The sequence below is a fragment of the Corvus cornix genome, chromosome 2, assembly GCF_000738735.6.
Source record: "Corvus cornix cornix isolate S_Up_H32 chromosome 2, ASM73873v5, whole genome shotgun sequence".
NCBI lineage: Eukaryota > Metazoa > Chordata > Aves > Passeriformes > Corvidae > Corvus > Corvus cornix.
This window is the reverse complement of record NC_046333.1, coordinates 62994198-63008117: the sequence shown is the minus strand read 5'-3', so window position 1 is coordinate 63008117 and position 13920 is coordinate 62994198. Positions and strand designations below refer to the sequence as shown.

The 13920-nt window shown below is 40.2% G+C and overlaps 1 protein-coding gene across 3 annotated transcripts in view; it reads left to right on the top strand.

Moving 5' to 3' along the window:
• The window catches only part of RNF182 (ring finger protein 182), a 38058-nt gene extending 26306 nt beyond the window's left edge, over positions 1-11752 (top strand). For all 3 annotated transcript variants that reach the window (XM_039549841.1, XM_039549843.1, XM_039549842.1), the window contains one exon: positions 2261-11752. In XM_039549841.1, coding sequence (XP_039405775.1) covers positions 2474-3211 — 738 coding nt within the window. In that variant the 5' untranslated portion in view covers positions 2261-2473 and the 3' untranslated portion in view covers positions 3212-11752. The remainder of the gene's footprint in view (positions 1-2260) is intronic.
• The last annotated feature ends 2168 nt before the right edge of the window (positions 11753-13920 follow it).

Genomic DNA, 13920 nt, shown 5'->3' with positions numbered 1-13920 from the left:
TTCAGCAGTTCTTCACCTTCCCATAGGCTGGCATTTTACTTTTTTTGGTCCATTTTGTTGTTTATTTATCCTTTGGAAAGTTAGCAGCTCATGTCATTTATATCTACCTAAAAGTCATCTAGAAGATTATATTTGGGATGAAATAAAAAGAGTAGCAGAAATTAATAAGGAAGCACACAGTGTAACAAAGGATAAAGGATAAATTTTAAGTTCTGTAAAAGATGTCCTTTTTGTGTCTTAGAAGATGTCCAGCTTGTACACTTTGAAAATTGTGGCTGGTCTTATGTTTGCCTTGCCCGATGCAACATGCCACAAATATATCCACAGTACAAATAACAAAAACAACAGTAAGGCAGAGAACTTTTAGAGCACTAAAGACATAAATTGGAAGTGGCAGGAAAGGAATTACTGAAGTAATTGAATGGAAAGGGGGCCATGTCTGTAACAATTCTTAGAGAAATATGTGGGGTTTTTTCACTATGCTGTCATGTTATTTTCATTACTGCATTGTCTAATGGTTGCATCTTTGTTTTAAAATCCAGGAGGTGAGTTTTACAAATTATGTTGCTTATAGAAGTAATATATCCACCTGTCTCATATCTCTCCATCTTCTGATGGATATGCAGAAATAGAAAATACTTAAAGCACAGTAAGAACAAGAGGCCCATGAAAGTGACTTTACTGTACCTGATGGTTGGCAGATAAAATGTATTGACAGAAGGAGTACATTGCTTAAAAGAGTTGCTTCCTGCCTTGGCCTCAAAAAAAAGAACAAAAACCTGAATGCTAGGAGTGAGTAGAAACTTCCTAATGGAAATGGAAAGAAATCAAATATTTACTAAAACAAATAGTCAAAAAATAAGTTTCTTGAAATAGGCCACTTTTTCATATTCAGTGTGCCTGATACTTACTGATAATGCAAGAGGCAGCTGGACACAAGTGCTGTCTTTGCCCATCATTTGACTGTGGCAAATTCCTTGCTACTCTAGCAGTAAAGGGATGAGTCTGAAAGCCTGCAAAATGCAGTGCTGCCCTCATTTCTGTGAGCAAGCATGTGCCTGAATCTGGAAGAAGTTTTTATCTTCTGGCAGATAAGAGCTGGTTTTGTAAATGCTGGTGATTATTGATCCCCAGAGCACATACTCCTGGTTAATGTTTTGTTTATAATACATGGACTGTTTCTGAAGTCATGTTACAAAATATGACAAGACATTTGTTTAAGTGAGGCAGATGGGTCTAGTGGCAAAACCGCTGCGCAGAGTGGGAGTGCAGCAGTGCATGCATGCCACAGACCTCTCCTTAGCTGAGGTGTGAAACAGCTGTCACAGCCATGACACCCTTGAAAACCAGGGCATCTGGTGAATGCCTTTGAGAGACACATTAGCCTTCATCCCAGCAGCCACATATCGAAGGAGGCATTTGTTCCAAGCTAAAGAACACTCATTTTTGTAATTGTATGTCCAGAAGCTGGGTGGAGAAAAAGAAATTAACTGCTCCACAAACAGAAAAATTAACAAAGCCTAATCCAAATTTGACCTAGGTCCCCACATAACTCTTTGCAACAACCCTAGATCTCTTTCATACCTACTCTACTCCCCCAAACTCTTTATTTCCCCAGAGTATCACTAGCTTCCCTCAGGTTGCCTTCCTCTCTGGCTGAGCTACAGGCAGTATGCTGCCCCTTCAGAGCAGAGGTTGGGGTGTGCCATTGCCCTCCAGGATAAATGGTACTTATTTATTATAAATATCTCTCCTCTACCCAATAGCCAGTGTTCATTTCTTTTAAGAAACTTAGTTCAGTACTGCGACCCTTCTGCTGATCTGTTTGAAATTGGACAGCAGGTTCACAAGTTACCAGGAAAGACCAAAAGCTCCAGGTGTCAGGTCTCATTTCCTTGGGAAACCAGAGTTTAAACAAATGGTCACAGCTCAGTGATTAGATTGCAGCTTCTGCTGAGACATTCATGGGCTGAGCCAGTCAGGGCTTCAACTCCAAGATAAATCTGTGCAGCATGATGCTAAGTTTTATCAGCATGACTGCTATATAGGCCTCATATGCCACAGGAAAAAGCTACCTTAGAGGTAGTTTTAGCAAAGGAAGCTGAGCTTATAAAAAGTAGAACTTGTGTATTTCATTTGCTAAAGCTTTCCCTCTTCCTCTCCATTTTCCTCTCTCCCTTTCCATTTTCTTTTCCCCTTCCCCTCTCCTTTCCTGTTTTTGCCTTTGCCTTCAACAGAAATTCCACTTTGGTTTTTTCAGATGGATGCCTGGCTCAGAGTAAAGGACATGCAGTGCACAATCCCTAGTAGAAGATGAAAATGTCTACTGATGATGTCTACTGATGCTTTTCAATTATGTCATCTCCTCTTTTCCTGTTTGAGATGGGTGATAGGAAAATGTTCTAAAATAAGCCTGAGTGACCTCTTCATCCCTTGACTTCTCTTTCCACAAGTCTAAAAACCATCTGAAGAAATGACCACTCAACTACCAGAGGAGTCCGTGGAGACCCAGAGCTCAGATGAGCTTGAGTGCAAGATCTGTTACAACCGCTATAACCTGCGACAGAGAAAACCAAAAGTGCTGGAGTGTTGTCACAGAGTGTGCGCCAAATGCCTTTGCAAGATCATAGACTTCGGTGATTCCCCGCAAGGAGTCATAGTGTGCCCGTTTTGCAGGTTTGAAACATGCCTGCCAGACGATGAGGTTAGTAGTCTTCCTGATGACAACAACATCCTTCTGAATTTAGCTTGTGGGGGAAAGGGGAAGAAGTGCCTACCAGACAATCCAACAGAACTGTTGCTGACTCCCAAAAGGCTGGCGTCTCTGGTTAGCCCTTCTCACACCTCTTCTAATTGCCTGGTTATAACAATCATGGAAGTACAAAGAGAAAGTCCCCAGACTCTGAACTCAACCCCTGTGGTGGAATTTTACAGGCCTACAAGTTTTGACTCTGTTGCAACTGTGTCCCACAACTGGACAGTGTGGAACTGCACATCTTTGCTCTTCCAGACCTCGATTCGGGTGCTAGTGTGGTTGCTAGGGCTGCTGTACTTTAGCTCCTTGCCTTTAGGGATTTATTTACTGGTATCCAAGAAAGTCACCCTTGGGGTTGTCTTTGTAAGCCTTGTTCCTTCGAGCCTTGTTATCCTCATGATTTATGGCTTTTGCCAGTGTGTTTGCCATGAAGTTCTAGACTGCATGTCATCTTGATAACAAATACAGTAAAATAAGATGTATTACCAGATGTGTAGCATAGTTGATTTATCCCGTTTTTGTATTCTTTGTATTCTTATTTATTCTTATTGTCCATCCCTCTAAATGGAAGCAGTGGCCGTAGCTACATGGTCCCTTTTGTTCCAACTGAATTTGACCCCACTCACCCCAAGCTTTTTTAGATCTAAGAATTGGAAATAAAAATTACCTGTTGATTTTGAAGGGCTGAGTTTTAGAAAGGGATAAAGCAAAACCTCCAAACTTGGTGCCTGCTGCTGCTGCTGCTGCTGCTGCTGCTGCTGCTGCTGCTGCTCCTGCTACCACTGTTCAGATGAGTAGCACTTTGCTTTGTATTGACTTGATCAAGTCAGTTCAGGCTGTAGGATTCACCCAAGAAGAAATTACTATCGCAGACACCTTCTAGATCTAAGTACTGCATCTCTTCACCCAAAGCATCTCATGCTCTGGAATATCTGTTATTTATCATCCATCATCATTTACAGCTAATTAAATCACTCTATTAGTTAATATTTTAAGAAGAATAAAACAAATTACCAAGTTTTTTTAGTTCTTGTTATAGCAAAATACTTGTGGCAGGCAAACTTTTTTTTTGAATGTTAAAAATTTGTCTCCAGAACACTTTCCCCAATGAGAAGCCCATTTTTTCTTGCCATACACTTGCAGCTCGCTGTGAAATATTCCTGCTAATGAGTACTTCTGGGGACCCAGCTACATGTTTGCTGTTCTCCAGATGCACTTATTTCAGTGTACACACCTTAGGCATCTCTTTGAGGGTTCAGAGCTGCAGATTTCTCTAGCTATGTTCTGTTATGCTTACCCTCCCTCCCAGCATTTCTACCACCACTAATGACATTTCCATGCCACCAGCCCTCCTAACAGATTACCAACATCATGCACATGTACTCTGTGGTAGCTGTGCTGGAGAATTTGGCTTATATGACTTTAGCTCTTAAGATAGACTTTTATTCCCAACCATTAGGAAACAGATCTTCAATCACTAATACAAATTTGAGAAAAAAATCTGAAATGGTTAACTGGGGTTTTGTTTGGTTGGTTTTTTTTGGATTTGGGGTTTCATTTGTTTGTTTGTTTGTTTGTGTTCTGAGTTCACAGAGTGAGCACTGTAAGGAGATACTATGACTTTGGAAAGGTTTCTGTTTAAGGCATAGTACTTCAAAATGTTCAGTACTCTGAACTCCCCCTGTCACCACTGTGAGTTGATGGCAATCTAGATGTGGCAATTAGCATGTCTCAATTAGTGGAGCTCAGAGGAATTACTGATACTTTACCATTCCACAAATAGAACCAGGCCCTGTAAGGCTTGCTTGTTTGTTGCATGGTTTAGGCTGCTTTTGAACTACTGGGAGAGCACAAAAATAAGTAATATTTAATGTTTATATGTATAATTAGGTCTAGCAACACCACAGCTGCAAACTGGTTTTCTTGTGCACTGCAGGGTGGACTTGAGCAGTGCAAGCCTGGTTTTTGGGTCTGGCACAAGATTTAGTCATGTCAGGACAGTGTAAAAGGGAGAGGGGTTTGTTGCATGCAAATTGAATGTATGGCCTAACAATATACTCTTAGAGCAAACAGACTTTGGTAAGAATGAAAAATGACAGTGGGAAAAGCAGAGCCTGTCAAGAGGATTTGAAGTCAAGCTGGTTTAATTTTTGTAGATGGCACAGGTGGTATCTGCAGTTTTATTCCTATTGCAAGCAGAGAAAACATAGAAATGTAAAGGTCCTGCTTTTCTTGACACTTATTTTATAATAGTGCGTATATATGTGTGTGTATGTACATATAGACACATATGTAAGAAGAAAACTTACAGTGAAATTATAGTTTTCAAGTGTATGGAGTTATGGAGCTATGTATTGAATGATTAAAGGAAATGTTTCCGAGTTTTCTGTAATGACAATAATTATATCTAAAATATTTTCAGAATTCCTAGAAATTACTATTCCAAAGTAATTGTTTTTAATGTTTGTGGTAAAGCACATGTAGTTAGAAGAGGAATCATCTCCAGTCAAGGTTTGACTCATCTATGAACTCATAAATTTTAAGTAGCAATCATGTCAACAACAATCATGTCAAAAAGAAAGAAAGATAGAAACCTATGTGGTTTTGTAGAACTTCATAACTTTGGGAAAAGATGTATTTGTAGTGTTAGGGGTTTATATGTTTTAGGATTTGTTCAGTTTGTCTGGATATAGTGTCTCTAATAAAGGGCTGACTAACAGAGGAAATAGGTTTTGCAAATGTGTGATATATATGAATTACCTCTGCACAACATGCTCTACAGTGCTACCTGTTGTCTTTTCCTTTTGATTTTCAGCTGATTATCTTAGCTCCAGCACCAGGTATTTTGTACTCTGTGTTAAAACAGAGCCTAATTGTAGCAAAATTACAGTGATATTGGTTACACATCACAGCACAAATTAATACACCTGTTGTTGTACTTCTCTACTTTTCGGACTGCCAGCCCATTAAATTTATGCTGTTATTTCAGACTGTGCTGCAATACAAACCCACTCAAAGATGAAAGCATGCAAAAGCATATTGATTGTACAGCTATCCTGCCACTCAGCCAGAGCATGCTATTGCAGCTTTGGTGTCATAAAATACCTGTATGACTTACAATATGGCCACTGAGAATTGCTGGGAGATAAATCTCAATTATTTGTGGAGAAGAATTTTTGCTGTGTGACTGAGACTAGAAGAACTTCAGATATTACTCTTTCCTTATTTTTATTCTCTACCGTCCTTTAGACTTTGAACAGAAAATTCTTGTGTCCTCTGCAGTAGAATAGCTCTGCTGAAATCAATGTACATGGGGCTAAAATCAAGACTTGCACACTTCTCTGCCTGCTTTTCCTTCCTTTTCTCTGACTTTTTTTCTCTCCTTGGAAAGTAATGGCTCCTGGGGCTGTAAAATATTGCCTGCGCACCAAGACAATTTCCTTTCAGTGGGATTTATTCCTGCTATGCCCAGACATGACTCAACCAAGTAAAAAGTACTAGAAATTCATTTCTACAGGATTAATTTAGTCCAAATGAGATTTTTTTTGTTTTGTTTTTAATTCCTGCTTATCCTATGGATGCAGAGTGTATCCTCACCAGCTGCTCATTTATGGTATGATATCATGGTATCCCCTGAGGGCTGGGGCAGGATAATGCAGAAGCAGCTGCTGGGCACAGCATAGGAAGGATGTGCTGAGCTGGACCATCCTGTGAGCAGGACTCAGTGAGGGATGAAGCTCTGCAGGTGCCTGAGGCCAGAGCCAAAAGGGCAATTGACAAAGAGTGGGTTAACAGAGTCTGTGGGTTCTTACATAGGACGTGGGGCTGGGGTTGGGCTGGCTGAGAGGCTGAGCAAAGCAGAGAGGGGTTTTTGTCTATGCCTGGGACAAAGGAGCTGTGTTTTGAATAAATATTTTGGGGTAGAGCTGCTGCAAACAGTTTAATGTTTTTCATACTGACCCTTCTGGGGTTTAAAATTAATTTGGTAATTAAATTAATTGGCTTCTGTTTTTACAGTTGAGTACATTTACTTTCCAAATGGCAAAGTATTGAACTTCATTCTAATTTAAACAGATCCTTAGATTTGGGCATACTGCCACTGTTACGTTAACTATTTAAAGCTACAGGACTGGCCAAAGTAAGGGCTGTCTTTGATTTAGCTTCATTGTGAGCTTTGGTAGCTCCTACTATATCGACTAAAACTGTATATGCTAGTATAAAACATTCAAAATAGGCAAACTCTTGTCCTGATAACATTATTGGCAAACTTTGCTGTTGCCAGCATTTTACAATGTATCCAAGAATAGACTTTTCCAAACAGACTTGATTACCTGAAGATACAGATAAGTTGGTCAGGGCATGATGCTGATAACACCAAGGTCACAGGTTCGATCCCTGTGTGGACGATTCACTTAAAAGTCGGATTCAATGATCCTTGTGGGTCCCTTCCAACTCAGACAATTCTCTGATTCTGTGGAGTCCAGCAGCCCACAGCCAGATAGACAAGCACAGAACAGGAAAACACAGCTTTCCGCCTAAGTGGCTACACTTCAACCTGAGGAGGTTCACAGGAAGGTGGATGATGTTTCTGAGGGAGTTCCTTGTCACTGAGGTACAGGACCATTGTTTTTCTTAATTTTAGCCAGTTCTAGTGGTAGATTCAACTCACTATTCCCTTACTTTTCTGCCACCTCTGCTGAGACAAGTCTACATGGAGCTGTGGATAAACAGTATATTGAAATGAAGCAATCTTTTCTACTACACTGAGTTTGCAGCCCAGTCCAGCAGAGCAAGACTAATACTGGAAATATGGCAAATTGCAGTCAGGATGCAAGAGTGAACAGGGTGCAGAGGGGAAACAGCAGCATGTTGTTAAAACAGTTTGGATGTCAAAGCAAGGAAAACATGTGGCTATATCCTGCCTTGTCTTGGCTGGTTCAAAATTACCAAGAGTCTGTCCCAAGCCTGAGGGCCACCATGGCTCAACACCCACCCCTGCATTACCTCTGGGACAGTTCACTTCAGCTGAGCACCCTGATTTCTTGTACAGGAATTCTGCATCATGATTTCATCTTCTTGCATGGATGATGGGTGGAGTGAGAGGTCCACAGTGTTACACTCTTAAACGTTTTGACTATCCTAAGGTTTCTCAGGGTTGGAGTTTTTTCGATTTCTTCATATTTCTACAAAGCAAGACAGTGCACTTTATTTTAAATAAAGCAGTGCCTTCATGGATTAAAAAAAAAAAAAATTAAAAATGTGGGGAAGAAGAAGAACAGAGAATTTTAATTTAATTTTAAGATATTCAAAGTGATAGAGACTGTTCTGAGAGTCTATTTTTACTTTCATACTAGCAGACTAGATGTTATCCTTTGAGTGACATCAGTAAATATTTAGTGTTGGAAATTCCCAAGGGAGTTGATAAGTCTGCCAGACCTTAGGCACAAACCCCATACTCCACTGCTTTTCTGTAAAGCACCATTCTTCCTTTTGCATCAGCCACCTTTGTCAAAAGTTGAACCATCACAGTTCACAAAGAGTTCTGGCAGAAAGAATAAATCCCCAGTCTGGGGACAGTAAATCATCTTTTTAGAGACAAGTGTGACAGTAACAAAGCTTTCAGTGCTAGACCTTAAACAAAGAGAAGTCATCTTGCAGTCTGAATTGCTAGCATAAATTTAATTTTAAATCAAGTTCCATTGTGCTGGGCAACACTACAACTAGAAAACGTTTCTTTGTTTTTCTGCCTTTTGCTTGTGCTATACAAATGTGGTTTGCATTTTAAAAAATTTATTAAATCATAGAAATCAGAGATGGGTAGAAAGAAGCCTAATAAGTAATTTTATCCATTTCCTCTGCCCCTGTAGAGATGAATGCTTTGTCTAGTCTGGTTTTAAATATCTGAAGTGATGAGGCCTCCACCTCTTCCCACAAGGGACTTTTCAACCATTTAATAGGCTTCTTCGTTAGGAAATACTTGCCTCATACTGATCCCATTTTTTTCTTCTGCATAATGTAATCCCTTTCTTCTGTGCCCACTATTTTAACTTTTATGAAATCTGGGAAATGTATATTTATCCATTTCATACTGTAGCTGAATAATTCATAATCTGAGTTGTTCAAGTAACAAAAGAGATAAGCAACCAGTAGCTGAACAGCTAATACTTCAGTGAGATGGTGTACCATGTTCCAGTAGATGTATTTCCTGGCAAGTCCTGCCTGACACTGCTTTCTACACTAGGGAGTGAAAAATGTCAAGTGAAATTGAAGGAATGCATCTTCCCAAGTGCATGCATGGCAATATTACTGAAATTTCAAGAGGTGCTGAGGCAAACAGCCTACTTCTTTGGATAGAGCTTTTCTTTCTAAAAGCAGATGATTTTATTAAAAGTACGCTTTCAAAAAGCATTTGAATTTTTCTTTTCATAAGCAAACCTCTAGATGAGAGCCACGCTATGTCAAAACTCTTTAACTTGTTGAGAGACAAGGCTGGATTGATTGCCACTCACTGCTAAGCAGTTTTTGCTGACAGCTTAGCTTGGAAGAAAAAATTAATCCAACGTTATAGAGTTTCAAAAGATGCCTTTGCAACTGTGTCACTGGAATCAGATCTGCGCATGAAAAAATGACTCATGTCTTGACAACAGTAACTGCATTTCTGATTTAATTGCAACCTATTAGATAATCCTCTGTCTCACTCAAAGGACAAGAAGGAGCAGTGTGACTAAGGAAATCCTAGGTGAACAGCTAGATTTTATGTGGTTTTGCATTCAAAAGATACTTACTTTAAAAAAGCGGTGCTATGCTTTGTGCTGACCCTGGGCCAGTGGGAGGTCTGCTGGGTCTCTCTGACCTCAGAGCAGTAGTGGATGCATGTAAAAAACGTATATGAGCAGCCCACATGGATGGTGAGCTCCTCATATACCTCCTAATTTATGGCAATCCGCAGTTTGGAGATCTCTTGAGATGGAGGTTGTGTTTGTATCTGCGGGTTTGATCCTTGCCTATGGATTTCTGTGGATTCCTTTAAACGTTGTGTTTAACCCACTTATAGTCTTATAAACTCCCACAGCATAGAGTCCCACAATTTAATTCTATACTTTGTGGAAAAGGTCTGCTTTGTCTTAAAAACTCCTGGGATACTTGTTACATGTGCCCTACTTGTTCAAATAAGGAAAGGAGTTCTGAGGTATGGTGGCACATTGTTTCCTCTACACCCCTCAGAACTTCATCTATCCTTAGAAACGTTAACATCATGATTTTATCCCTCATACTTCTCCTCAGCTGCCTCTTGTCCAGGCTGAACATCCTAGTCTATTTGATCTCTCCTTAAACAACAGGCTTTCCATGCTCACCACCAGCCACTGCACTTAGCTGAAACTTTTCTACTGCTGCTTCTTTTTTACATTGAGGTGGGATGAAGCACTCAGAAAGAGATTCTAATTAGTGCCATTTGTTAATAAGCCATGTGACCACATAAGACACCTGTACTCCTATGGCCATGGAAATCACTTTGTCATTGATATTGGTCCTGACAGCACATCTGAGGTTACAGTTGATTACTGTTAGTTTATCTATCATGCACTATATGGATGTGCATTGATAAACTTGCTAATATGTATTTATCCTGTGTGTTCTAATATCCCTGTTTAAATTGTCCAGTTCAGTACTGCAGGAGACAGTAGATTCTGGAGAATATTTAATTTATTCTGGGCATAGACTGTACAGATTTTAGCTCTGTTAAGCACATGGCCTGACATTGCTGGACTGAGCAACCAATCATCTCTCTCTGCCATAGTGGTGCACCTACCTCACCCATTGCTGCAGCTATCCCAAACTGCAGCCTAGAGCTTTTTATTGCAAGAATACATTTTTTTTAAAAACACCTTTTACTGAATCTTTTATTTCCTCAAGACCTGTGGCCTTTTTCATGTCCTTCTTCCTTCATTCCAAGAAGAGGACGTGCTCTCAGATAAAATTAATAATAATGATGCTGTTTAGACAGTAAGCCCATTACATTGGGTCCTTCATATTTCCAAGTAGGGCAAAAGTTTGGGTTCTCTGCCTTCAGATGTCCTAGCAGATATAAGCAGAGACCTCAGCATCTTGCTGTTCTGGGCCTCACAGAAGGCTCCTTGCAGCCCCTGGAGGTCTTCATGCTGATGCTCTTTATATCAGTGTCCCAACTTCCAGTTAGAAGAACTGAGTGACTCTAAGGAAACATTATTATTGTATTACGACAGATAGGGCTTATTTCCTCTTAGCAAAGAATGAAATTCTGAGGCTGAAACTTTTTGTGGCACTTCCAGGGTCAGCTGCAAATCTCTAATGACTTTTTTGTTTGTTTTAGTAATTAAATGCAATAATAAAACCAGGTCAGTGAGGCTGCATGAATCATGCAGGTAGTTAATGAAATTTCACAAGTAGGTACTGAAAAAGGGGGGGGTTAAGAAAATGGAGAAGAAGGCTTGATCATACAATAGGGCTTGGGTGGAGAAGGCAAATAGCTGTAGATCTTCTACAAGAGATTGTAGAAATAATGCACAAAGACAGGTAGAATGTGAAGAATGTGTGTGTACGCTCCCATGAATTATGGACACATTTTAGAGTGAAAGTCTCAATCCAACAAACTCAAAATATATGGAAGTTTTAATCATATATTGCTTTACTTTTTACTTTGTCACCAGAAATCCATGGGTTTTAAATTCCAGATGAAGTTGAGGCTTACCAAATATAATATGAGTTTTATGAGAGGAGTTTGGCTGCTGTAACTTTGCCTTCTCTAACTGTCTTTTTTAGAGTTATGAGGAAAAGTCAGTGTGGGAACTTCTTTTTGTTTGTGTTTATTGCATGAGTGGACAAAATCTACCATAATCTTGCAGACAAGAAAACTACGACATGGTAGCAAATGGCAAAAATATAAACATTCCTATCTGAAATAATGAAGTACTAATGTAAAAATTGTTTCACTCAATAAAAATTTAATTTTTCAGCAAAGATTTGTCATGATAAGCATATTTCTTAATGCCTGGGTTTGAAGGTCTTTCAGATTTCATTCCTGTTATTCACTGGAATAGTTTAAAAAATAGACTGAAGGTGAGTATGTGACAGTATTTCACAGTGTTTTAAACAAATAAGACAAAATATTTCTTTTTACTGCACAAGTATGTAAAGTATTCTGTGCAAAGGAAGATTGCAAAAATCCTAAATGAAAGCTAGACCAATTTCTAGATGATCACTCAACCATGTATTTTTAAAATAAAATGACAGCATGTATGAGGGAGCATTCCAGGTAGCAGCCAGAAAGTAGTTTGCAGCATGTATTTTGCATTGGAGTCCTACATCTTCTGGCCTTGCCAACTGACTGTTATTAAAAACACAGGGCTGATTCCTGGTTTAGAGAAGGATGTTCTTGCTTGGAAACCCGTAGTCCAGGCATCTCTAAAGCCTGAGTCCACCAGTGTTTGCTGCTGTTGGAGGCTGTGAGCTGCAGGTTGTCCCTCGCGTAGTCAGAGAGGTGTCGGTGGAGCCTGGTCACAGGGGACATGGATGTGATTTGCACACACGTGCACAGGGAAATAGAGCTGCTGAGCAAACACACACTCCCCTGGCATGAATTATTCCTTCTTTTAGCAGGACTGCAAGGAGTAGGTGTGTTGTGTAACTCTGCTGGCTTCACGTGCAGCTGGACCACAAAGGAGTGCAACTCACAGGGGTGCGGTATGTGATCTTGTAGAATTGGGTAGAATAGGAAGATTTATTCACATTAGCAGTATGTGGCCACTGGTGTAATTTGCATTTTGAATGGTTGAGACTTTGGTTTAGTGATGGCTAGATATAAAACTCGTGCAGTGCTTCTTTATTTTTTAAATTGCAAAACCTTGCCTGCCACACTTTGCTTCCTTTTTCTCTGTTAAGCTGAGGGATGGCCCAGAACTGATAAGCTTTCTGATATCCAAATCTCATGAACCTCTAGAATTGCAGCTATTTGAACCCTGGATTGTGGGCTAAACCCACTCTTAGCTGAAAGTAACCCATTCTTGGAAAAAGGTGGAGATGTACTATCTATCCTTCTTTCTAGTGTAGAAATAAAAGCTCAAATTAAAATGTAGGCATTTGTTTTGTTCCATGGTAAATTAAAACATGAAGCTTCTTTTCGACTTCATTTTTACCACCTCAGAATTTCATATATTTCCCCTGTTTTTTCCTGACAAAACTTGATGCATAGGTTTAGGAAATCAAGTGCAGTACATAAACAAATGAGAGAGAATGTGATCTTCACTTGCAAGTTGTTTCTTTATTGAACAGAACTCATAAAAGCGCCATAAAAAGAAAAAAGGGAAAGTAGGCAGCATTGTTAGATATCCAAACTGCTGAACTTTTATCACTTAGCCAGCATTGCTGGAACCTCCAAAGAGCGAAACAAATGAAGTTTAGACCAATAGTCTTGATATTTTAAGGCTAAAAGTCAGCTCTCTCCCTCCTCAAACACAGAAAATATCAGTAGCTGCTTATGCATCACAAAAGGATGCAAACCTGTTCCTCTTGCCACTGGCACATTATTTGAAAGGTGAATTATTTGATAGTTAGTTTTGCTGGAGGCATTGGTGTTTTGACTAAGCCTCTGGCAGGAGCAGGGGAGTGCACCTCAACGTCACCTGGTTGTACGTCCCTCTGGCACCAAGGGGTGGGGAGCACTGGGAAGACTGTGACTCCCAGACCTTGAACAATGACGACATTTAGAGATGCTTCTTGAAGGATGTTACCTGCCAGCTGCGCCTGCTTGTCTGGAATGTGAATCACAGCCGTCTCCTTGACCAAGGAGATACAGCTGAACATGTGATGTCAGACAGCTCTGGGAAATCCTACAGAGCAAACTGAGTTGGCTTCCAAGGGAGAATTGGGAGGAAGAGCCCTGTGAGTATCACAGCGCTTTTTACACAGCAGCAAGGGAAGCAGCCCTGCATTCTGGTTAACAAGAAGAGAAATGGTGCATTTCACTCCCAGCACTGCGAGTGATTATCTGGTACACATGGCTCATGTTGCATGAAGCATTCTGCCCCTCTGCCGTGCTCTGCACTGGTGCTGTAGCACTGACTCGCATTGCCTGCACAGCTTTATCCTGTGCCGCACTGCACAACCATTAAAGCTGTAGGGCAGTTGCA